Source organism: Falco naumanni, chromosome 4, assembly GCF_017639655.2.
Source record: "Falco naumanni isolate bFalNau1 chromosome 4, bFalNau1.pat, whole genome shotgun sequence".
Lineage (NCBI taxonomy): Eukaryota > Metazoa > Chordata > Aves > Falconiformes > Falconidae > Falco > Falco naumanni.
The window spans coordinates 15,670,868-15,695,649 of NC_054057.1; the positions used below are offsets into that span (position 1 = coordinate 15,670,868).

At 34.9% G+C, this 24,782-nt stretch overlaps 1 protein-coding gene across 3 annotated transcripts in view; it reads left to right on the plus strand.

The window, feature by feature from the left end:
• The window catches only part of ULK4 (unc-51 like kinase 4), a 246,219-nt gene that overhangs the window by 101,459 nt on the left and 119,978 nt on the right, over positions 1-24,782 (plus strand). For all 3 annotated transcript variants that reach the window (XM_040589959.1, XM_040589958.1, XM_040589957.1), the window contains exons 29-31: positions 12-156; positions 6,400-6,492; positions 22,309-22,357. In XM_040589959.1, the coding sequence (XP_040445893.1) occupies positions 12-156; positions 6,400-6,492; positions 22,309-22,357 (287 nt within the window). The remainder of the gene's footprint in view (positions 1-11; positions 157-6,399; positions 6,493-22,308; positions 22,358-24,782) is intronic.

The following is a 24,782-nucleotide window of genomic DNA, read 5'->3' on the forward strand; positions in this document are numbered from 1 at the left end:
TTATTTTCAAGTGGAATGGAGACTCTTCAGCTTGCGGTTGCTCTCAGAAACCACATCACTGCTTTTAAGTCATGAGGTCATGGCTGAGGAGAAAGGGGAGAGCCTCAACTCGAACAGCAAGCTTCTGTCTCTCATTAGAGATTCATTGCTGCCTCAGTAAGTATAATATTGCTTGTGTAATGGGGAATAACTTGATACTCGATCCATTTTGACAATGTATTTGTTTTAACAACGCTTGTTATGTTTAAATGGTAAAACAAAAAGAGGAATAACAATTAACTGCTGCTAGAGTTCTCTGCCCAGCATCTCTGTCCTAGGTTTTAGTATGTTGTCATATACAACACAAACACAACTTCTGTGTGACAGTCGTTTCTGATACTGTGCCTCTGGCTGTTCTTGACGTGAAACAAATTTTCCCAAGCTTTTGGGTTGTGTTTTAAATACTCCTCTTTGTTCTGTTAATAAAGTCAGAAAATTCTAACAGCAACATCTTTTTGTCTAATTCGGATATTGTGCCCTCATGTAAGATGTTCTGAGATCACATGGAAAGGCATGTAACTTTCTGAAAGTGAATAGTACGGGATGGGTTAGTCTTCCATGACCCACCCAGGGGCTATCGCCTCTAAATTGCTGTCCTACAGCAAAGTAGATGAATCTACAGCCTGTGGGCCAGATGTGGCCTAGAACTTAATTTATACAGTTTCTGGTCAAATAAGGCCTTATCATGTCAAACTGACTTGCACGTGAGCGTAAAGGCGGCTTTCTGTGTTAGGCACATTTGATAACATCTGCAAGTAGAGGGATGAAAAGCATGAACACAAGATGAGGATAGTAATGATGAGTCATCTTTTTTCTTTCACATTATTCTAATAATGTTACAGTGTATTTTAATGTGTCGTACTCAAAAGTTAATAATTGTAAATACTTAGCTGCTCTAAGTGAGAGAATTGTTCCCCACCCCTACGTTAAGTAAGTGACAGAAGGGTAGAGGAATGGATGCTGGTTTATAACCAGAAACACAGTGCTTTCCCCCAAAATGAGACTGTCTCTTGCTAGTTGACTAGTGTTCTTATAGTTTGAGGACCAAAGTTCTATCCATGCCAGACAGGTAATCATTTCTCTGTGAGAGAGAGTGGGAAGGAAATCTTAAAATCTCTATGGAGAAGCTTATTTTCGCATCTATCTTCACAATGCTTTTTTCTCTAGGAAATACAGAATATATAAATATGAATTAAAATGGAAATACTATTTTTAAAATAGAGTATATGCATTACTAAAAGCTGTCAGATGATTTTCTTCAGATTGGAGTGGAGACCTGGAGTCAAGTGAGACCAAAGTCTGTCCTTGCTCTGAAACTTGCTCTGCACAGAAATGCCCACCTTATAACATGTTTCTCATTGAACTGGAGGGTGTAGGGGGAGTGTCATGCTAATTACAAACTAGAAGGAAAACAGCCCGTATACTCCTCTCTTCAAGCTAATTATCTCAATTATGTGGCAAGGATTTTCGGTCTGAGACTAAATATGATCCTACTCTGGGGACTACACTTGGGCTATCTTGGCATGCATTGCATTGTAGGTGTATGAAAAAGGGTCTTGCAGTAGCTCAGAATCTTGGTTCCAGGCATGAAGTATTTCCTGAAACAGTTCCATTATCTCACCGGTAGAGATGGTGATGCTTGTATTCAGAAAACAGTTTGAGATTATCTCAAGAAAATAAATGTGAAGTTTCTGATATTTGGAATATATTGGAACTTGGTATAAACAAATTTTGCTCTAGTTTAGGAGCATAGTAAAACAGTATGTAAATCTTCTAGTGATTCAGAAAGCGTTAACTAGTGCCTGCATATTTAATACATTACTTGAACCTGTGTGTTGAGCCAACTTCTAGTAAATATGTTCACCTGTGTTGATGTGGTGTTTTAACCCCAGCTGGTAGTTAAGTGCCATGCAGGTGCTTGCTCACTCACCCCTCCCCCAGAGGGGTGGGGAGGAGAACAGAAAGGGATGTAGAACTAAAGGGTAGAGATAAGAATAGTTTAATAACTGAAATAAAATAAAACCAAAAGAACAATAGTAAAGATAACAGTAACAGTTATAATGAAAAGGAAGGAGAAGGGAAGAGGAATGAAATCCAAAAGGAAGGGAGAAAAGAAAACCAGTGATGAACAATATGACTGCTCACCACCTGCTGGTTGATGCCTAGCCAGTCCCCAGGCAATGACTGGCAGCCCTGGCCAACCACCCCTCCCCCCGGTTATATACCAAGCATGATAGCCTGTGGTACAGAATACCTCGTTAGCTAATTCAGGCCAGCTGAGCTGGCTGTGTCCCCTCCCAATACAAACACTACCCAGCAATGACCAAAACCATCAGTGTGTTATCAACGCTGTTCCCATACCAAATCCAACGCACAGCACTGCACTAGTCTCCAAGAAGAAAATTAACTTTATCCCAGCTGAAACCAGGACAAGGGGGCAGGTAATCAATACAGTAAGGCACAGAGGGAACAAAATGCAGAGGAGAATTTGAGAATTTTCTGCAGAAAAGGGAGCTCTGAATCAGTTTTGACTGGAAAGCCTCAAAACTCCAAAATTTGGAGAAGACTCAAAAAGAAACTAAGAAGAGACCGAAGTAACTGCTTTAAATGTCAAAAAAGACACAAAAGGTAAGTTTTGTTCAGGAATTTTCTAGGTATGGATAAAAAAATATTGATGGGAGGTAGGAATGAATCTTCATATACTCTCTACAGTTCTCAAAAGAAGCTTTATCTGAATGCAAAGGGGTCTGGCCTAAATTGAAAAAGAAAAGGAAGGTCTGAGATGCAGCGTAACCTACTTCTAAAGATAGTGTAAAGCTCTATCCCAAAAAGTAAGAGTGACTCTGAGATAGAAAGTGAAGAGACAACTAGCTTTTTATTTGGAGGCTGGAGAGGTGTTTGCTGATGTTTATTCTTTCTGTCGCTGGACAGAGGATGGGACAGAGTGACTCAGCTGGAGGACAGTCAAAAGAGGGAGGCATGCAAGGGCTGTTTGTTCCTGGGCAGTCTGTGTGGGGAAGTAGGTATTTCAATCCCTTTTGATTCTACTTTTTAAGAACTGAGAGCTGTTGAGTATGGAAGGGAGCAACATTGGGTTTGATATGTGATGTTCTTTTTAACAAAGGTTATAATGATACTCATTTGTGTATATATTTTGTTCCTATAACTATCATCCACAAGTTAATTTGTTTAAATGGAAAACTGGCCCAGCAAATAGAATTTTGGTCATTGTGCATGAAATAGAAATGGTCTTAATTGCCTTCATTTTGAGATAAATGCAGGAATGCTGTGGTTGCTACTTTTTTCTTGTCTTTGGTATCATCAATAAAATGGTAAGTCCATTAAATATTTGTGCATTTGTAGATCAGAAAGTTAACATCCTCATAGGATTTTGATTGAATTGAATAAAATTGTGTTGTGAAATTTCAGTTCACTGAAAGGTTATTTTCCTGAGCATTTCATAACCAAAATGAAAGTTTCACCTATAGAAAATGAATACCAGCTAAATTCTTTCTGTTACCTATCCAGAGATTTTTATCAAAAATTGAAACATCAGCTCTTCTTTATTTAATTCTTAATATTCCTAGTTATATATAAATTTGATATTTGAGCCAGAACCAGCAAAAGTAGAAGAATGTGTAAATAAAGTTTTATTTCATTTGAAAGATTATGTAGCTTGTTCTTAGTAGAATGCTGAGTCAATTCTGCAAGTACAAAGTCCAGGATATTTGAGATAATTAGTAGATAAAATGTTCAGTCTTTTTTAAGAGCTTAAAGAGAATCCATAACCACAAATCTTTAGGTCCTCTTGTCACGGTTGCTTATAGAAAAGATTGACAGAATAACTCCTTGCAGTGTAGTACCTAGAGTTTACAGAACCCTTATAAAATGCTCTCTAAAACTTGTTACTAAATTGGTTTGTGTTCTGGAGTGGCAGGGAAATCATTGGATGAACTCATTCATTTAACAAAGTATTTCAAGTGTGGAATATTTTCCCTTCAGAGAAGATTCATATATTCATAGCTTCTAATGGCCTTTGTTCAGGCAATGTGTTTATATTAATTACTAAGATATTGGCTCTAGTAATCTGAATTTTCTCACATGGTTTGATGGATCACTGCACCTTCCCTTAGAAATATTCTTTACTAATGTTATCTTAGGGGAGGGGGGAATAGTTTCAAGTAAAAGGAAATTAAGTGAGACTTTTTTTATTGAACCTTGAGGAATTAGGATGCTAAGTGTGCACAGTAGTAAGTCTCTCTCAGATGTAATACACAGGCAGCTTAAAATTGTTTGAAGTGGACCCTATTTAGGGAAGGTATCTATGTGTTTATAATAAAATAAGTATATTGCCAAGCGTCAAATTTTTAAGCTGGCGTGGCTGATTCCTTCATTATTACTATTAGGAATAACCATTTTTGAGACTTAAATCCGTGTTTTAGGCACTGAGCAGATGACTTCTGGCACCTGAGTCGCCTAATAGCATCTTTGCTTGCCTTAAAGGATTTAGTCATGGATTCTGAAAGAAAAAAAAAAAAAAAGCAGCAAATAGTTCCATTAAATTTGGCAGGAATATGTATTGCTCACCTGTAAGGCTTCCGCAATCAGTGTCTACTCATGTATTAGAGTCTTTTCTTTTTTGAAGAAAGGGACTTAAATCACCAGTGAGAAACAGCTGTTTTTTCACGAACTGAACTGGAATCTGTTATTTGTAAAGGAGTGATTTTATTCACTGAAGACATGAAGCCAACACTGACTTCTAATTGGCTTATTGTGTGGATTCTCCAGTGTGGTTTGCAAGTCTAGGGCAGCACGTTCGAGCTAGTATGTAATATCCATGACACATTGCCCACAGGCTGTGTGCTTGTGTGGGATGTTAGCCCCTGTGGAGGAGCTCCCACAGGCTACGTCAGGACTGCACAGCTAATAACGCTGTCTTACAGTTGTCCAGATTGGAGACTTGACCAGAAAGGACCACATCTTGTTCTAGATTTCCTTCCTGTGTAAATTAGATGGGTGGAGATGTGATGCTTGGGGAGAGGGGATCTTCATTCTGGTGAAGAGCTGGCACATAGTAGGGTACGTGCTGACACCCAGGTGGTGGGAACTGATCCAAATTCCTTAGTTCAGGCAGCACCAGGGATCTCAAGATGTGACGTAAAATTCTTGGTGATTTGCTTGATTCCACTCCCTCCCCCCACTGGAACACAAAAAAGAAAAACATACAGGAAGCGTTTTGTTGCACAAAACGTGATAACCTACCTACATGTTCCTACAAATTCCATCCTTTCATTTTTCTCCATGTTTTTTCTCCTACAGATGAAGAGATTTATGCTTCCAATTCTATTACTTGCACGTTAAATGTAGTACTATTTGTAATCAAAGACGGTGCTTTGACATGGCTGAGTCCATGGTGTTTTTTATGCCTACATCTTTCTTTCTTCCAATATTGTATCTTGTTGCTGTCCAGATAGATTTTGATTTAAAGAAAACAAAAATAGCCCTGTTTGTAGGGTGGGTATTACTGAAATGTTAGCAGCAAGAGCAAGGTCTGTTTTGTTTTTCAGCAGCCTGTTCTGCTTTACCAATATTTCCATGAAGTGATATTTGGAAATGTTTCATAGATATTTTTCGTATAGTTTTATCTTCAGTGCTATAGTTCTCAATAAACATATTTTTGGAGTATTTTTGTATTGTTCTGTTCCATATAACTCAGAGAATGGAAGTATTCTGTAGTTACAGTATTTTTTTAAAATTTGAAATAAAACATACAGCTCAATGCGAGTGTTCTGTAAGTAAATATTTCATTTTGAGAAAAAACATGATGTAAACAAAATACAGAGCTTAATCATGTACAAGTTGGTTGATGGTCTTCTGGAGCACTGAATAAATCTTATGCCTAATGTTTTGAGGCTCAGTTTTTACGTGTGGCTTGAAGGTTAGCTGTTTAAATATATGAAAATATATAATATGCATTAATAAATAAATCATATGCATATAGTAAAAATGCATGTTTTATAAATATATTTTATAAATAAATATTATTTAAATATAATTTATATTTATAAATGTGTATGTGTTTTATAAATTTTACATATTTTATGATTGTGTATCTCTCTAAAACATGATGTCATCTTTGATTAATGCTGCTTTTAAAGTCAATCTGATGCTGGTTTTAAAGTTTCTAAGTGAGTCTTGTTTATTGGTTTGTACAGTTCCAAACAGCATTGTATTTCCATTGTGGTTATTGTAAAGTTTGGAAATGGGAAATTATATATTTTTAATATAAACTTTTTAACATGCATCTCTTGACATTTTTTTTTCACTGTTGACCTGTTCCTTTTGCCCCTTCCCTTTCAGGTACAAGCACATTCTGATGGCTCCAGACCCAGTACCAATGTATGCTCTGAAACTGTTGGTGGCTCTGACTGAACACAGCCCTGCTTCCGTAAGGTGATACAACTACACATTCCCTGTTGTTCTGAGCTCTTTCTGTTCCAATTCTTTTCTTTTCTTTTATTTTTAATTAGGAATTAACAATAACTTAGATCTCACTGGCACACTACTTAGACTAGCACTTAGGAGCTTTAGAAAATCCTTGGAGAGTATTTGCTGTAGAACACAATCTTACGGTTTTTGTGCAATTTCATATGATCCTGGTTATTTTAATCTGGATTTAGCCAATGAAACACTAAAGACAAAATTGTAAGAATTTAAACATTAGAATTATCATTCAAACTTTAAAAAAAAAAATAATACCAAAACATTACTAAAACTGTTGTCTGGCTAAGCATATTTGTATTAGGACAAAGGTGGTGTGTTTGTGAAAGGTTTAGACCAATCAATTGTCTTTAAAGCTGTTCAGATTTCCTGCAAGTATAGCTACCCTTTAAAGTTCCTAAATATGGATTTTAATGTTTGGTGTAAGTACATTCAGTAGGTTTAGAAATATCTTAATGTCTCTTTGTTCCAAAGTTTAGGCAGTTATGGACTTACAAAAAAACCCCAAAAACAAACAAAAAAAAGTGGCATAGAATTTAAACAGCATTTGTTAATAGTAGTAAGGATTAATATCTCTGGCATCTGCGTGCTTGCACACAGCTATTTCTCTTCCCAAATCTGCCCAGAAAACTAAGTTGTTCTTGCACTCGCCATTGTCTGTTCATGGTGTCTGATAATGTTACTGTTAGGAAGTCACTGCATACCATACTGTCCTACTTTGACATAAGCACAAGATTAAAAAAAAAAGGAAATTTGTTTTCCCACTGTTTTTATTACAGGAGATGAAAATATCCTCTTTTAATCTTTTATGATGCTACTGTAAACAGTGCTTTAATATACTAAGTAGGCTAAAAATTAACTAGGAAATAGAATGGCTTGATATTGTAAAGAGTTTGAATACAGTAAATGTACTTAATTATATTTTTATGATATAGAAGCTGTTTATGCTATTGCAGGATTTTATGTATTATACAAATAATGCAGCTTTCTATTTTTAGAATTAACTTACAGATACTTACTCTAGTACTTCAAAAATTACAAAAAATATTTCTGTAACTAGAATGCTCGGTATTATAGCAGCACTTTTCCTCTGCCTAATGAATTCTCTTTATTTGAGGAATCATGCATATTTGCCATTTTGCTCAATGTAGGCAGATTGTGAATGCACACTCATCCTCATGGTCTTGCAGCAGACAGCAATTTTTAATATTATTTAAGAGCAGCTGTGGATATCAATGAACTCTTAATAATTTCAAGTACCAGTGTGTCCTGTTATTTAAGAACTGGTTACTAGATTCCAGATACTAACACATCCCTAATTATTCTGTTTCTTATGTGCCTTACTGGCCCTCTTCTTTTACTTTCACTAATAATTTGTTCGGCTAGATTTCTGAAGGAGCAAAATTTATCCAATTCTTTTGGTCTGTCTTCCTGATTCTTTGATTTCCCAATAACTTTAGCTGGAAGTAGCCAATGCATCAAAAGTGTGACAGAATAATATATTCATATTTGCTAGTGAACAAAATGGGAACAAGGTACACGCTATAGGGAACAACCACAATTGATTCTGTTTTGGTTTGATGGCTAATTCATCAGTATGCGTGGAACTCAGAATTACTTAAGGCATATGCTGTCTCTTGCCCCTTTCATTAGGCTTATGGAAAGTGTCTGATTATTGTGATTGGAAGTAAATGAGTAACATTGGACACAGATCCTTTGGGATTAAATTGTTCTTTGTGGAAAAACTCTACTATATTATAGTACTGATGACAGGGATGCGAGTCACTTTTAATTGAGTCTCTGTGGCTTCTCGGTGCTTACATTTTATCCTGGGTTTTAAGGATGGATGCTTTCTGCTGTGTTTTACTTTAAAGGAATAAAAATGATGGTAGCAAAGAGTTTGTAAAATGGCAAAATCTTAAATTAGCATTTTACCTTATTGTTTCCACCTCTTTCAAAAATACTTATTAACGTTATTTGGAATTGTGAATTGGGAGGAGAATGAGGGCTACTGTGTTTTATATAGTTTGTTCCATATGATAGCTTGTTCTCAGACATGTTCACCTAACACATTTTCTCTTTCTTGCTTTCTTTTCTTTAATCCCACCATTTTTCTTGTATCTCACACTTACCTTTCTTCTTCTTCCCATTCCCTCAGTCTTTTCCTGTGTGCTTACTGATAGAGGCATCAGCATTTGAGCAGTTCTTATTTTAGCACTTGAAAGGAGACAGATGCATTCCAATCTTTTGTTTCTTATTTTTCATAGCTGATACTGTAAATCAGCTAACTTCTTGTGGTGTTGGAGGAGAAACATGCGATCTCCTTTTTACTTTTTTTTTTTTTTTTTGGACACCAATTTTCTATTACAGGTAGTTTGATCTACATGGCAGACAAACAGATATTCAAATATTTTAAATGCCTTTTAAAACTTAAAATCAAAAATTTGTGATAAAATACTGCTAATATATATCTACTTTGAATGCCTTTAATAATTAATATTTTGTAAGAATACAGAAAAAAATATAATCTTTGCCATTGCTCCACTATTGGGGTAATTTTGAGCATTCTGTATTATAGAAACTCTTCTGCTCTATTGCTTTTCAATTTAGCAGTGGAGAATTCTAGTGATGTCCCAATTACATCTTTCACAAATATTATTAGTTCCAGCATGTTTAAGATGGTAACTGTAAAAATCCCCCTACTTTAATGTGTTTCTATGAGCACATTAAATATTTGGACACCTGATTGTATGAGCATCCACAGGAAGAAAATCCAGTTTTAGAGAAGGATGAGTGTTTTCTTGTTTGTTTTCAGCTTAATGGGTTAGAGCATAAATGAGTCATGTGTTTCCTTTGCATACCTCTTGTTACATCATGCAACAATTGCTGTCTGATACAACTTCACTTAGAGTTTGTTTATTACAAAATTAGATACCGGAAGAATGAGCTTTGAACAGAATTTGTTCATCAGTTGCCTATTTTACACGGGGCTCAAAGCTGATAGTCTGCTGTTAAAAGTGTTAATAATATTGTGTTGTGGCTCTCCTAAGTACGTATTGCCTTGTTTTCCTCAAGAGTTTTTAATGTCCTCTGATAAGAAAAATTGTGGACATTAAAACCAGTGTGAAAATGAATAGCAGAGTTCATCTTTAGCTATTTTGAGTCTGATTTTTAAAAGAAATCAATGATATTAAGGAAACAGGTAGCTTCAGTTCATGATTAATCTCTGGACTACTGCATTTTCATTAGGGTTTTTTTTCCCCTTGTTGGATTTACTCTTGTTGGATTTTACTTGCGTAAGTTGTTGGAGGAACTGAACTTCTCATAGTGGGAGCAAATGACTGCAGCAGGGCGAGATCTGATTTAACTATGCAAAGTCTGTATTCAAAAAGAGCAGTATTATAAGATACCTTGTCCTTTGTGTGTTGATCAGCTTAATGTATAGACTGTATGTATGAGTCAGAAGTCAGACATAATCTATTCGTTAAGGGTTGGGGCTTTTTTGGTTCCTGCTTTGAGTCTTGTACACTGTTGTGATCTGTAATGATCAGATTCATAGATTTTCTAGTAACAAGGAGGAGTTGAAGTGAATTTCGTAGTTTCTATTAATATGGTATACTGATCAGCTCATCTGAAATGTTTTGTCTATGGGAAGATATTTTGTACTGTGCTACTGCAGGAAACATAGTGGATCATGATTCTTGTCTCTTGGTCTTACAAATAAGGTAATGAAATGCAACTATATATTTTGCTGTGGGCTCTTTTGTGCGGCTACTTGGCTTACCTTTAGTCAGAAACTTACAGCATTTGATGACATTAATGTATCTGAAAGCTAAATACTGGAAACTATGGATTCCGATTTTTATGGGTTGTTAAAATATCCATTTTTGGTTGCAAGGAAACAAGACAGTAAAGGAAATAGAGTGGAGGTGAGGGGAGTGTCAGATACTGCATCAGATAATAATTATGAGAATGGGACACATTCCTGTATTTTGTCATTAAGGTCATTTCCTGAGGGAGAAAAGATAATCTAAAAACTAATGGTGTGACCCATCTTAGATTTACGGTGGATTGAAGGACGGGGAACAAATTAAGGAAACTTCCCCACCTCCAGTCTGTACTGTAAGTTTCCCAGACAGACGTTAGGCACTGTTGTAGAAAAGGGGGAAAAGCAGCTGAAAACAAAACAGGAAGGTGCTGAAGAGCAACAAAACCATCTGCTGCTTCTAAGTGCCACGTATCTAGTATCTGTGAGGTGATAGCTAGATCAACCATGTACACCACAGCAGACTATCTTGTCTAAAGTAACTCTTTATCACAGTGTCTTTGGAATCATGTAAGAATCGTGCAATTTTCAAACTTCATTTATGGTACTGTTCATACCCATGCATTTTCTATTAAAGGCCACTAAAAGCACATTTTAGAGTCAGTGTTAGTAATGAATTGATCCTCTTTTCATTCATCATGATGTTCTACATTAGCATTTGTTGATATTTCTGTATGTTCTGAAATGGTGTATGTAATATCCATACTCTCGATTTCAAAAAACAAACAGTAAAAAACCTCAAACTCCAACTCTTTTAATTGGTTTGTGGTGTTAGAATTGTGATTTGGTTCACAAGTACTTGTTGGTATTGTGCCCAGATTATCTTTGAACCTGCTGTAGTTTCTTTTTCTTTATACTATAGGGCTAGCACTTTAGTACTTTCTTGGTGAATTTGTTAATGTGGGCTTCTATTAATTGCTTTAAAAACACTTTGTTCTTCTCAGTCATTTTAATTTCCTAGTTTAAGGTAGAAATGTTCACTTTAAAAAGTAAATCTATTTGCTTCTAAATTACTTCTCTGTTTTTATGTGTTTACTTATTTTCTGTAATGAATATGAATAAAATAATATGGAGTAGCTCTGACAGCAGGTAAGCTTATAGGGCCTAGTTAGCTGAACTGAACAGTAGAGTTACATGTTAAAGGTGTGTAATATTAGTAAGAAAATCTCAGTGCAGCTGGATTGAGAGATTGTCAGAGGATGGTACAGTTTTATTAGAACTTTGGGGAATATTTATGTAGATTTTGAGCTGGATTCTGATTACGCTGGTTTCCCATCTATGAAAACTGAGTTGTAAAAATGCTGACTTTCTTGTTAGAGAAGGAATGCTAATATAAACCAGCAAAGAATTAATGTGATTTTTGCTGTTGTATTATATTTGCATATATGCTGCTTTACTGAATAACACCAGGCAGGAAGACTTACCCAGAAACAGACTCTTGAAATGTTAAGTTCTGTGTCAGCTAATAACACTGTTGTCAAGTTGTGCATCATTGTAGTTCATATCAAAGGCGTTGGTTGGAGTTCATTATTGCAAGTGAGTTCTTATAGTCTAGTCATGTGCTGACTGTAATGCTAATCACCGTTTTTAATGTGAAACACAACTCCTTAGTGGTACATTTTATAAAAATCCCCCTTTAGTAAAGAAATTAGCTATTAACCTTAAACCTTCAATTTTGTGTTCTCTTTCATGTTGCTGATGAATTGCTGAATATCTTAAGTTTTAAAAATGTGAGGCTACTATTTGATGTTACTGTTAAACCAGTTATTGAAAAATGTCATATTGTAATGGTAACGTATTTATTTTTCTAGGTTAAAGCGTTAAGCAGAAGGGGGAAATGCCATTCTTTCTTGGTTATTTTTACTTTCCAGAGTGAATTTTTGCTGTTGTGAATATATAAATAGTAAATAAAGAATAAACAGGTTGTGAGGAAGGGTCAGCTGATTAGGGTACTACAGTTGGAGTTGCAAACTTGAGTGAATTCAGTCCTGCCACAAATCTCTGTTCAGCATGAAGCAGATCTAAACCACCATCCAATCTATTGTGTTGTTTTCAAGGGCAGGTGCCCAGAGAAGACTATAAGAAGGCATCAAGTGAGTGACAATACTTTCTGCGGGCTTTCTCAGCCCCCTGTGAGTTTTCTTTTCAGAAGCTATATAAGACAATGAATTATGAAATTAATATAAAGTTGTTCCGTAGCTATGGAATGTTTTTAAAGCTTCATTTTTTCTGAGTTTTTTTTTCACAGCTCAGGGTGGATTTGCTTTGTGTCCTCTTTTTTTCAGTAACAGAAGATGGGTTTGGATTTTTAGCAAGTTCCAAATTATTTACCAGTCTCTTCCCTAGAGACTTTGCATAGAAAGGGCAGTTAATCATACATGCAAGAACTGCAGTCTCTACACAGGTTAAAATCTGAACTGTTGATCTTAATTTTCACAGATTTTAATCCTGTTGTTGAATAGATGGCTTAAATTCACTTTAATGGCTCTTTTTTAGATATTCCATTATTATTTTTAAAATACCTAAAAGATGCTTGATTGCAAGTCCTTCTGTGAAAAGATATTGTTTTGTGAGAGACTTGCCAGTCTTCTGTTGTATCTCTTTCAAACTTCTGCCATTCTTCAGAGATTGGGTCAGCCCTTTTGTCATGTAGTAGAATTACATTTTGTAGGAATTGAGAATACTTGAAATCAGTGTTAGCTGACTGTACGAAGAAGTGATTTCTGGTGTGTGAACTGAGACCGTTGCTTTGATCCCACCCACTCCCTTCCATTTGTCCCTCATCACCCATATCTCTATCAATCTGAAGGGGTGCTTTTTATTTTAAATTCAGTAAGATTTTTTTATAATTTTTTTGTGTGTAGAAGGATTTGCAGTACTGTAGACTATATTTTAGAACAGGCTCCAAACCCACATAATGACCATTATTGGGCTTCCTTGCTTCTTGCTGTGTCATGATCTGCAGAAAATGCAAAATGAGAGGAGTCTCAAATGATTTTTTGAAGGTGTAAAGCCTACTTTACCTTCCTTAGTGTGTTGAAAACATAGGTCAGTAATTTAGCAAAGGGTGCATTTATGTTTACACCTTACAGATCACCTTTCAAAGAACTATATGGGCTCAGAAAGTTTCATTAACATTATCTGTCTAACAAAGTGCTGGAAGTCTGAGGTGTAAAATGAATGCTTTGCCATCTTGGAAATGTCCCAAGGTTACTGGTGGAGTCTTGATTTTGTGGTTGAGGGAAGTACTTTCTTCTCACCCCCATTCTTTCATTTAACAGATTGTGTTATAATTTCTTAGGAATAAGAATAATAGCCAAAGATCTTGGTTATGTAAGACTAATTGCAGTCCTTATTTGTGCAAATAGTTCCATGTGAAGACTCTCAGACATGAGTGCTTAGCTATACAAGGCCAGAAGCAAGAAAAAATTGCTCGACATACTATTGTGTTTCTCATATCATGGAATATATCTCAAGTTGGAAGGGTCCGATAAGGATCGTTGAGTCCAACTCCCTGCTCCTCACAGGACTATCTAAAATTAAATCATATGGCTAAGACTAAAAGTTTTTTTTCAGAATTGTCTGAAGCTTTTTGATGTATCAAATCAGCTAAAATCATTTGGCAAACAATGGTTTTATGTTTAAGGAATTGTAGCTACTTAGGGCTGAAATCTCAGTCAGGCTTGACTTTAAAGTTATAAATACACAAATGCTTAAAAATAATTTAAAAAAAAAAGGCTTTGGAAAAGTATCTGAGATATGGTTAAAATAACTTGTCTAACCAGCTATTTATTTTAGACAATATTAAAATACATCTTAACATTTCATAAAATTATATGTTAAATAAAAATCTGAAAATTAACTTCTAAAAACTTCAATACAGTTCTTGTTTAATATAATATTAAAAGTAGCAGAACTGGAGAAAAGACTAATATTGTTGTGCTTCCTTGCCTTCAGACAAGTCTTTAGAAGTCAAGGAATAATGGAATTATCTTATTTTCCAGCTGGATACAATAACAAGTCTAAGATATGCAATCACAACCTGGCAAAAACTTGAAAAAATATTACTCTTTAAGCTTTAACAGCAGCAACATCAAAAAAGCTCTGCTAAAATAAAAGAAGTAAGATTTACTAGATTTTCATCAGTTCCATTTGTAACAAGTAGTGAACTTCATCCTTAAGCTGAAAAATTTCCTGAGGAATAATATTTCATAAAATCATTTTTCAGAGTAAGATATCATGATTGTAATCAAAAGCTTTTCAATTGTATAATTTCTGATACTTCAGGAGATGAGTAGGTTTATTAGGTATTATCATGATCAAGTGACCATACTTGAAATTCATTGTGTTTTAACTCACTGATACTGAAAGTTTATGAAGAATTAAGGTTATTTTTATAGACATTCCAGGAGCCTGAGAGGTGTGTATTTTTAAAGCAAGATTTGCATTTCTTTTCCACAGAACTTTTACTGATTATTGTATCACTGTTATGTCCTTATTGCTCTCCATTCTGATAATGTGAACTCTTAAAAAAAACTTATTAAGATATGTTATTTTGTGTAAATTAAAACATAGATATACTTCAGTGAGATATCAAAATTTGGAATGGATGATTGACATGCTTTTGTTCAGTTGAGAGTTGTAACTGGAGTACTTAATAGGTCACTTTGAATCAAATTGACCGAGGACTTGGAAATGAGTCTCCTCGGTCAGTCTTTAGCAGAAAGAACCATCATACAGTTATTTAATCTGAGACAGGACACATTAGCACAGTCCAGTTTTCCTGAAAATTTTTGCTTTTGGAGTGATTAAACTACTGTTAGAATGTATTAAGACAGTTTAAATAGAATAATTTTGAGTTTATTTGCAAATTGTGATATAGATTCACCTGAAATTTTGAAAATTGTCTCTAAAGTGGAGCTTTTCATCTTTAGTAAATTCTGATTTCTTTTAACCATTGTGTAGAGCTCAGAATACCATTTTGATTGTTAAGCACAGTGACAGGAAAAATAATATCTGTAAAATGATCATGGAAAACTGAATTAATCAAAACTACAGCTACTGACAGTTTGTGGCTTTGTAAATCACTTTTTGTCTTTTTCTGCAAATTTCTATAATATGTAAATCAATGCATAGCTTCTCTGTTTTGGTTCCCTAGAGGTAAGTGGAATAGAAAAATTATCTATCAGGTATCCATATTGAAACGTTTCATTGAACAAACTGAAATAAACTGTGTGTGTGTGTGGGGTGTGTATTATCACTGGCAATATAAAAAAAAAACTAATCTTGGGAGGAAGGTTGCTCTTTTTCTTTTTGTAAAAAATTCTGATCTTACTGGTTGACTAAGAATAGCTTGGCATATTGCTCTACATTAGAGATCCTAGCACTTCACAGACAGTCCATTCAGAGAATTAATCTGTCCTTTCCAGAGTGTAATCATCAATGGGAATTGGAACACTGCGGGCTTAAATCTGAAACCCTTGATATCAGAGTAAACGACAATCTTCTATATTCTCAGCAAGGAAGAGAACAGGAGACTATTGAAAAGGGCTTGGATATGTATTTTTAATGTTTTAGACTAAATCAATTCTCTTTCAAAGTGAGGAGGAAGCATCGACTCATAGGTGTCAAAAGACCATGAAAATAATTTATAATGGAAGTATTAATATAATTTTTTTCAAGCAAAATATCCCTCAGGATTTAGTACTCAAGGGAAAGGAATACAACTTTCAAAATCAGATGTTTTTAAGGAGCCAAACTTCGTGTGAATTCTTTTTAAAAACGAAGCAAAGATTTTATACCCTAAAAAGTAGGAAATTCTTATAATTCTGGTAAGGCAAAGGTTTTATGTTGCCACTGAATGTCCAGAGCACGGTGGCAGAGGCTGCAGCTTTGTCAGAGAGCTTCAAAAGTTTTTATTTATGACTATAACGCTGAGTGCCCCTCAAGCTTTTGGTCATAGTATTTTCTTGTTTTATACCATGTTGTAGGTCTGTAATATTTACGGCTTGATAACATGTACACTTCTAATTTTTTGGAAAAAAAAATATAATTTTCATGCCTGCATGCAATTACTGCTTCACTGACTGGGAGTCATTTTGTATTATGATTTTATATTAAAAAAGGGGGACATTTTATTTTAAGATTGTTGGCTATTTTATTGTTGGTATTCTATACTACTTGTTAATAGGCAAGAGAAAACTGTAGGAAATAATGGGAAATGGGTAAAATACAATACATTGTGGTTTAGACATTTCAAAAGACAAATATTCCTATAAAAATATGAACCTTGAGGCTGGAAACTGAATAGGAATTGAAAATACAAACTGTTCTCCCTCAGTAAGCTTGCTGAGACTGCTGGCAAAATGACTGGGATTGTGTTGACACCCTTCCAATAAATGTGTGCAACAAACAGTTTTTGAGCTTATGCTGGGACTGAAAGTAAGCCCCTTTCATTTCACCACATAATTACTGGAAGTTATTAACATTCAGCTGCTCATAAATGATAAAAACAAAACTGCAGCGGAGCAGTGCATTTAGTACAAACCTTCATATTATACTTACTGAAAAGTATTTTCCTTCATTTCACATACTTTGATAGTTGTAGTAAATACTCAAGATATTTGAAAGAAGAAATGCCCTACTTCAGATATTTGTCTTACAGTGCAGTTGCACATTTATTTTAATTCTTAGATCTTGTTGCTTTGTGTTTATGAATAGCGGTTAGCCTTTCCTCGGTAGGTTTCCCATGTTCAATATTAATTATACACTTGTGAAAGATTTTAAAATATAATCATCAAATAATAGTGATGTATATCCCTTTTACATACAGATCTTTCTTGCTGTGTATATCTTCCTTTACTGTCTACTACAAAAAGTAAAGCATTAAATAAAAATCTAATTATTCTGTATCCAACATAATTATCTGCCCGTAGAAAGGCCAAAAGTCCTCTCTTCCTCCTTGCCCCTGGGTCATTTGAAATGTAAACTGCAGCTGCTGAAAAATCTTGGGAGCTGGAACTGAAGAATAAATCTTTGCCAGAAAATTGATTTTAAAATAATTGGGACCCCTAGAGATAAAGTTGATAGATCTTCTCCCCGGTGTATTTTATGGTAGATACCATAGTAAATTGTGCCTTAGTATAATATTTCTTAAAATCAATGATAAGATCATTGTGTTTGCCTTTGAAGAGCTACCGAAGGGGATGTTATGGAAAGTGTGGCAGTAAGAGGAGTTTGAGATTTTTCTGATTCAGTGGTGGGTCTTTATTATGTGGGATTCAGCCAGAGTTAATGTGAGCTTTTCTGTAACTTACTCAAGGTACCAATGTCCCTAAGAGGCTGTTACAACTTAACAGCTCATATCCCTGAGCTTACTTGCTGTATGAGATCCAGGAGTTTCCATTTGACTATTTCCACCAACTTTCTGTGCTTCCATGCTGCTAAAGTGATATGAAGTCATGGATGTGTTCGTCATTTTGTGTTTGTTCTTTAGCCTTGGTTGCAGCTTTTCAATTCGATAATACAAACATTTGCGTGCTTGTGCATTTGGGGATTTTTTTGTGAATGATCCAGACCAAAAATACAGACATGACTAAAAGCAGACTGCAGTGCACCATGATGTAAAGAGCATGAATTCTTAAGTCATTTGTCAGGGGTGAAAAATCAAATTCTGTTTGTGTATTAACCCCTGTTTTTTATTGAGAGGTGTGTTTTGTTTGTTGCATTGCTGCCCTTAGTCTAGAAAAGGTATTTATTCTGTATAAGAAGTGAAAGACTGATCAGTAGCGTTTACTCCAAGTGTACCAATCTGATGTTTTTTTTATAAAAACTTGAAACAATATTATAATATACTAATTTTTGAAATGGGTTGACTTAAGAGCACAATTCTCAGTGTTTTGGAAAATTCACTGCTCTGTATTTTTACAGAAGACTTTTGCAGTTTCCTTTATTGAAGGACCAACTGCCACTGTAGATATAGCCTATGTACAGGTAAATCCTACTTATAAAGGAAGAACAGAGTTATCTGGATATGTAGGATTTGTAGTGTTGATTTGAGCAGAGAATTTACTAAAAAAGCTTTTTTTTAAAAAAAAAAAAGCTTAATAAGAATATTTAATTGTTAGACAATTTTAGAGGAATAAAATAGGGATGTCACTAAATTGCTTTGCCGGTGACGCAAGATCAGAAGTTTTATTGATTTCACTTTATTGTTTGTTTGTTGTTTTTCTTTCTCTATCTTGGTATAATACCCAGCTTGAACACATACAACTGAAATACCATGTTTTCGTCGAAGAATTTTGCATAGGGAACCAGTACAGATATTCTTGATGCCAAATAAGAAAGGAGTTAGTCTTATTCTCTCTTGTCAAGACTGTATTCATTACTGTATACCAGAATTATTCATGTTAGAAGTGAACACAAGGCAGTGTAAATTCACACCTTGGCATAAGGTGCTGCCTTTTATATGCAAGTGCTGGGACTTAAGAAAGCTTAAATTCTAAATCAGAAATCCTGTTCTAAGGCTCCTACTTCAACGCAGGTACTTGGAATCATTAATGCATCTCACCTGCAACAAAAAGCCTTTGGTCTGTGTTCAGTGCCCTGCAGTAGGTTTGTGTTTTGCAACAAGGCAATTTAGGATATCTTGAAAAAAGAGATCTTGCAATTGTTCTGAAAGCAAAATTGGAGACATAATCTTATTCTGAAAAATGTTAGTGTGTTAAAAATTCAGATTGTATTGATGGCAAATCTTATAAAATCAGATGACCATTGATTGGTAATTGATCAGATGAGCCATTATTGTTTATTTGGATGTAATTTGAGAAGAAAATGCAAGTACTTGATATAATGATTTCCTTATATGTATGGGGATGATTCTCTGTGTTTTTCAAACAGGGTGGGACGTAATTTAATACACATTTTATGAAAGTCTAAAAAGAACCAAACTACTTTTGATTTAGAATATGACCGTTCTATGAAATAAATTCTATAGCTGAACTTTCACCTGCTTTAAGACACTTCCTTTGTAAAACTATGTAACAGCAATGACAAATGTGGTAATGTCACTCTCTCTTGTGCACATACCTGCAAAGTTGGGATAAAACAGATTTAAGCTTTGTCTTAATACACTGCTTGATGTGTCTTTATGCTTTAGCTAAGTTATGTGTATAATTTTCTTTAAAGGCTGCAGCTGTTTCTTATTTCAATCATAAAGGTTTGCAGGTGACCTTTACGAATAGCTGTATTGGCTCTCTTTTTGTCTTAGCTTATCTCAGCAGAAAGTATAGCTGACATCCTAACGTTGTAACAGTCAGGACTGCTTACAGATTTTGAAACCAATTGTTTCATAATTTAGTTTTTACCACAAAAGCATTTTTTTAGCTTTTGCCTAAATAGGATTGCTTAGCTGTTCTTGGTATTTGATGGTATTTTACTGCCAATGTGTTCTCAGTTTAAATGCTGCTTACATAGCAAAGTAAGCAGCTTTTGCTGGGGTAAGTAATTCCAATGTGCCCTGAGCATAAGAGTTGTGCTGGCAAAACTTTGTTTTGTCAATATGATTGCTGTAGTAGTTGCTCTTTCTGGGAACCTGTGGTGTGTAAATGACCATTTTTACATTCAGCGTTGTTATACCCACATCAGCAAAATTCTGTTTTACAGACTTGGTCTAAGCTTTTAATTTAACTAGTAGATTTGGCCCTGGAAAGTAAACCTCAAATATAACAACTCTTCCTGTCTGCAATCCTATGACTATCTTCTGACCTGGCTGTGTCCAGGGTGCCATGGACTGTCTATTTAAGAATTGCGAGATAGCACAGGGGATAATACCTTTAAGGTTGTTCTGACCTACGTAAGGAACTTGGAATTTCCCTTGCAAATGGATATTTTTTCCATCAAAATAAGAACAGAAATCATCCTAAAATTCAGGCTTCTTAACTTAGAAATAATGAAGGGTTTTCTTTACATAAAATCTTCTTTCTCTCTCTCCATTGGGTGTAATCTGTGCTTTTACACATTTCTCTATGCAAGAAAAAAAATGAACACATTTGGCTAAACAAGGCTGTTACTTATATTGAACATGTTTATATAGGTGCATAATTTATATTGTTTTGTTAGGTTTTGACCAATTTAGTGGGTGTTACTCATCTTTAGCTCCACATGCCAATGCTGTACAGTGCAGTAGGTCTTAGGCTAAGCCCTTGCTCCTATCCAACTTCATATATAGATTTTGTATGGTCATCATTATTCAGGTGAATTCAAGGATCAGAGAAATAAGAAAACAATATGAAATAGGAAACCATTATTTATACTTAATGCATATATCTGATATCTGAGTAATTCTCAGTTCTTTGTATATATGGTTGCTCTGCCTTAGCATGGTTAGCAAGCCTTTCATTCCTTATTATATTTCCTTTACATAACATGACTTCAACAAATATGAAGAACCAGGGCTCTGATAGGAGACACTAATCTAAATGAAGCATTTTATGATTTTTATGACACTTGGATGCTTGTTCTAGCCCCCTTTCAATTTTTTCGTTAAGTTCATAGAAGACTGTGCAATTCCTTTTAGTTGCTTCAGTTCACAGACTAGTGCTTTAGCTTACACTATCTGTAACAAATTATACCTTCTTGTCTTTTCTTACTGGATGGATGTGAGTAAAAGCTCCTAAATGGAAACATGTAATTGTAGGAAAATATGGTTTCTTCTTAACAAATAGTTAACCAAACAGAATTAATCTGGTTATTGTTGTACCAGAAGCTGGTACAGGGTATTACACAGTAAAGCTTCAGTCATGAAATGAAATGCTTATTTTAGTCAAGTATCACTCCTGTTCATTCACAGAGAACTGTGTAATAGAACTTTGTCTTTTTAACTGACTTACGACTTGCAAGACAATTTTGAAGTATGTTGTATGCCTCATTCCCCAAATAAATGTGCAAAAGCACATGTTGAGCATGTGGTCATAGTGGACATCCTCAACACTTTCAGATGTGGTCTCTGTGATTGAGTTCTGTATTTATTACATGGGACTCGTCATACAGTCTTATCTTATAGCTGTATTACAAGGCTAAGCTTACCTGTTGTTTCTGAAGCACTTCACTAATGTTACAAAGACACAAGGAAAACACTGTTTGGTGTTTTCTGTGGTGTTTGGTGAATAGGCATCTAGTTTGGCGTGTAAGGAAAAGGGACAATAATTCTTCAAATTAGATAATATAATACACAAAAGACTATGTAATCATATTTTATGTGTCATTGTAGTGTTTGTGAGAGACGCATCCTTTACTAATAAATATAAGGTGTTATGGGTTTTGTGAATAGAAAAGACTGCATTAATGTAAAGTATTACTGTTTTTTGAGAATATTCTTTCTTGTAAGTATGTATATATATATGCTAGTTTGTATGTGATTTTTAAATGCAAGGGAATATAGCTAAATGCTTTTGGCTAACCACTCCTCAGTATTGTCAACAGAAGTGGCTGACAAATGTATCATGTATTAATATGTTAAACCCAAGAAGTTAGTTAACGTAGCATGCTTTAAAAAACACATCATGTTTGTAATTTCACGATGCACACTGACTCTGTTAATTCAAATTATTAATGGTGCACACTGTTTCGTAGTATGTATGGTATTATATTTCTGAATTGTTATTAATTTCTGCCATTTAAAAATACTAATTTAATTACTGTTCCACTCACTTGAATCAGATCAGTGAAGCAGACCTAGAAGTAATTTCCAAAGCAGTACAACATTGCTGTTTCTATTTAATAACTGAAGTGGAGCTTATTTTTGTTGAGAGCTACTCAGAGGCTGAGGTTCTGGGTCATGGATTTTGGCAAGCGCACTACTCTGCTCCTTTTATGAGTTAAGTGTGCTAAATAAGAATTCACTTCCTTGCTTCTTAAATAAATCTTAAAATTTGTCTTTGCAGCCTTGTGGAAGAAATACGTCTTTTTCCAGTTCTTTTCCAAGTCATCTTGGTAAGAATAATTTTATATATATTTTTTTTTCTAATAGATAGGTATTTTATCTCCCAAATAATGTCAGACTAGTAAGTTTCATTAGGTTTGTTGATAAAATGAGAAGATACTGATAAACTGAACAGTCTGTCAATACGAAACACTCTAGCTTAAGCAGCCATTTATGTGGTTCTCACCAACTAATTTGCCTGAATAAAAGGTTTCTTTTATAAGATAAATACTTTTTTCCTTTTTGAAGCAAATAAACCCATGAAAAATAGAATTAATGAGCTTGATCCTTAATCAGAACTACATCTTTGCCAGCCCAAGCAAGAAATGCTGAGGAACTTTCATTTTATTTAACAGTGTGAAACCCAGGTTTGATATTGTTGGTATGATAATGCCAATTCCCACTTAGGCTTTTGGAATTTCTTTCAATATAAATATCAAGGATATGGTTTTGGATAGTCATATGCTGAATTTTCATTCCTACGTAGGGTCTGCCACTCATAAAGATCTTGAAAATTGTTGATGGTTTTGTCTCTGAATTGTTGCAAAAAAATATGTTAATGAAGAAGAAAAATCTGTAGGCTACTTTGGAAGCTGGGTACTGTGCTATCTACTAGCCTTCTCATTGCTAAAATCCATAGTCTCTTATTTTTTCAATCTTTTTGTTCATGAAGTTGTGTCAGGTAAGTGTCCTGTCATGCAAGCATGGTCCTGATGAATATTAAATATGCATTATAGATAAATATGCATGAACTATGCAGTGCAGGCAGATTGCATACTTGGTTTTATATCATTATTGAAATTCAGTCTTACTCAGGGTAGGTGGTGTTCATAAATATGATTCTGAATCAATTTTGATATTCCTTTCTTGGGTTTAAATATTTTAATCTTTGCTCTTCCTTTCCAGTGATTTATTTCACTGCCTGTTTTAAATCTCTTTAATACTGCATATGCAGATAAGCCCTTTTTTATTAAAGTAACCTCTTTAGTGATGATAGATTTTTTTCAGTAGCATACAGAACACAGGCTTTATGGTATTTTATGTACATATGTGTATAAATCTCTTCTTGTGATAAGTATTAACAACAAAAACAACATTTTACAGTAGTTCATGAGCGGTTTTGACCTGGAATGAGTACTGCTTTTAGTTAGTAACAAGACGGGAACACATTTAAATATGGAAGTGAAATGTTTCGTGTTAATACTTTCAAATATTGAATTAATGTTTGAAAGGTCTCCAGGTATTGGAATCCTGAAATTAAACCACCTATATGTGTACACACAGACGTGTGTGCACACACGTATGACGTTAGTATATAGCTATGAGTATTTGAACACTGGTTATGATCTCTAGAAATATTCTCAGATCTTGAAAAACAACTTATAATGTAACTGTAGTCATGGAACTTAACGTGTGTGTATGTCATGCCATCTAAGTAGGCTAAGTTAGAGTAAGTCATAAATGCTCCGTCCTGACCTCCCCACATACAGTTTGATGTCATGAATTCTAGAAATAGGTTTTTGGAGAGGGTAAAAAGCAGCTAAACTCAAAGTTGTCTGCGTGGCTGGTGGTCTGTGAAGATTTCACAACTCTCCCAAACCTGTATAGCTATCTTTGAGCTTATAATTACGGTTGTGAGGGGAAAAACCTTACAGCTTTCAGGGAGAAAAAAAATCCCCTTCCAACATGCTTTGTTTGAAGATGGCATCTGTACTGGCTTCTGTTGCCAAATATAGCATTCAGGCCTTAATGGCACCCCGCTGTCAGCGGCGGTCTTGTTCACCTCCAAAGATGTGAGACCCTACACAGGTTGCCACCCTCCTTACTATTCCTCTCTTTTCCCTACCAAAAAAGTGAATTCAGCAAAAGAATCTTAGGTGATTGGGAAGGCTCAGCAGCCAGGATGAATTGGACTGGAAGGATTAGTTGTTAGGCTGGTTTTCCTTGAAGAGACCAGATTAGCAGACTCCTTCATTATAGGTTTCTGAAATAAATTTCACGGTGGTATGAGTGAAGGGAGCTGCATATCATTTACTTTCCATTATGCTTCATAAACTAGTCTTTGGCTAGGTTTATGCTTTTATTGGTTTCAAGAAACAGCACAGATCAGTGACTTTGAGCTCTGTGGTGTTGTACCTAGAATTTTACCACGCCCTAAACTATTGAAATTGAATTATGCTTCAGAGTCAATAAATTATTTTATATTGTCAGTGATTTAATGTATAGCTATTACTATCAAGTTCAAGGAATGTCACTAGTACTTCATAATTTCTGTGCCAAGACCAAATGCCCAATGTGTTTTCCATGCATCATTAAGTATAGTTCATGTTATTTCCAGTGATGCCACTGATGGGACATTGACTCTTTTAGGCTCTGAAGGGAAATAATGTGGGCTCAGAGCTGGAAAGTATCTCCAGGAGCAGCCTTCATTTCTAG